The following is a 2,070-nucleotide window of genomic DNA, read 5'->3' as shown; positions in this document are numbered from 1 at the left end:
GGTATCAAAATACATACAAAAATATATGTATAAAAAATCTAGGTAAAATAAATATGATATTGCAGTCCATAGCATATCTAACATATACTTGTGAAGTAAACGAAATGAAAGATACAATTTTCATGTCTAATGCAGAGAAAAAATAAAAATATACAGACATACAGAAAAACTGTACAATATATAACTTGAAATAGAGAAAGAAAATAATACAAAACAATCTGACCAACTAGAACATATTCCACATCACAGTTCATATATATATAAACTATACTAAGTACACAAAATTATATAATCTGCAGTCTTAATGCAGGAAAAATCAAAATATATACAAATATATAAAACATGTGTAAAAATAAATACTGTATCCTGAGAAAAGGCCACATATCTGATAAACTAAAACTATTTCATATCACAGATTATAATAGCCCTAAATTACACTTTTTAAAGTAAACAAAATATTTTCCACACACATCAGTTGTAGGCATTCCCCATGGCCTCTTAAGCAGAAGTAACTTTGTCTAAAAACGTATCCAATTTATCAAAACTTACTTCCATTCTTTCCAAAAGAAGATTTGCAGCTTCTGTTACAGCAAGCACCCTCCTCCTGTTATCTTGCTCTTCAACTTTTCTTCTTTGATCTTGAATCATCATTTCCATTTCTTGTACCTTAAGTTCTTGCTCTTTAATTTTGAGCTCTTCTAGTTTCTTTTTCAATTTTTCATTTTCCAACCTTTCCTGAAGTTCTCTCATCTGTCCCTCGCTCTCTCTCTCGCTCTCGCTCTCTCTTGCTCTCTCTCTCCCTCGCTCTCTCTCTCCCTCGCTCTCTCTCTCGCTCTCCTTCATCTGCTGTAATCGTGCCACATGACGTTCATCCTGTCTTGTTCTGCAAGCTTCAAACTCCTCCGAGAACCTTCTCTTCCCAGATCGCGATGCAGGTCTTCCGGAACTGGGGCCTGGGGTTGGAGAAGGTGTGGCGCTTCTTAGAGAGAGAGAGAGAAGAGGAGAGAGAGAGAGAGAGAGAGAGAGAGAGAGAGAGAGAGAGAGAGAGAGAGAGAGAGAGAGAGAGAGAGAGAGAGAGAGAGAGAGAGAGAGAGAGAGAGAGAGAGAGAGAGAGAGAGAGAGAGAGAGAGAGAGAGAGAGAGAGAGAGAAGTCTTGGAACAGCATGCAGTTCTTGTGATGTCTGGTCACTAATGGCAGATGGGGAAGGTGCAGGTCCACTGCAGACCCTCATCCTGGGCATAGGCTCAGTGCAGAAGGATGATGAGGTGGAAGCTTCTTGGTTGTTTGGCTGGGAAGTATAAACCAGTGTCTGAAAAGGAAAAAGAAAAAAATATTATACTTGTACACATGTATAATATATATATATATATATATATATATATATATATATATATATATATATATATTAATAGATAGATACAAAACAGTTTGTTCCTTTCAACACTAACACTGCTCATTTTGTTACTTACCCTGCCTCCTGTCCTTCACTGGCTCGAAAACGAGAGTTTCTATAACGCCATCAGCCATTGCCAGCTCATCTTCCATCATCAAAGATCCAATCTACATATCCTCACTCATACTTGGAGGATCTGGAGGAGGTCCACCGCCAGTTTTTGATACATTTCTTCGGAACTGGCTTTGATCTTGTTTAACTCTACAAAATAGAAAAACGAATGGGTTAATCTGAAGTGCACATGATAAAAAAAGCTATTAGGGAACAGATTTTCCAGTGACAAAGCATTTACTATGCAAGATTATGATATGATGATAACAATGGTAGAGTTTGGGCGCAAGAGTCAGAATATTGCTTTCCAGTTCAAATTATAATCTTCAGTTATTCTGTTATCCTACTAATATTACACTTTCACGTGAAAATATCAGGTCTATTAGTACGAGGCAGAGGTATACTGTAGATCTGCTGTACCTGACCAAATTTGTACCATTTCATCCCTCAAGTCTTCCCTTACTGTGGTTCAAGTAAATCCCTGAACATGTAGTGGGCCACCTGTACACATCCCTCAGGCCCTACACTATCTATGCCTTTATTAAACTTTTGATTTATCTAATTT

General features: G+C 37.4%; 1 protein-coding gene across 1 annotated transcript in view; it reads right to left on the bottom strand.

Moving 5' to 3' along the window:
* Positions 1-224: 224 nt before the first annotated feature.
* The window catches only part of LOC138860980 (histone-lysine N-methyltransferase, H3 lysine-79 specific-like), a 2,582-nt gene continuing 736 nt past the window's right edge, over positions 225-2,070 (bottom strand). Inside the window, exons 2-4 of the mRNA XM_070119607.1 lie at positions 1,582-1,655; positions 1,227-1,310; positions 225-1,152 (exon numbers count right to left, since the gene is read on the bottom strand). Coding sequence (XP_069975708.1) covers positions 499-1,152; positions 1,227-1,310; positions 1,582-1,655 — 812 coding nt within the window. The 3' untranslated portion in view covers positions 225-498. The remainder of the gene's footprint in view (positions 1,153-1,226; positions 1,311-1,581; positions 1,656-2,070) is intronic.

This window comes from Penaeus vannamei, unplaced genomic scaffold (assembly GCF_042767895.1).
Source record: "Penaeus vannamei isolate JL-2024 unplaced genomic scaffold, ASM4276789v1 unanchor385, whole genome shotgun sequence".
NCBI lineage: Eukaryota > Metazoa > Arthropoda > Malacostraca > Decapoda > Penaeidae > Penaeus > Penaeus vannamei.
The sequence above is the reverse complement of the archived record's forward strand: the minus strand, read 5'-3'. Positions and strand labels throughout refer to the sequence as shown.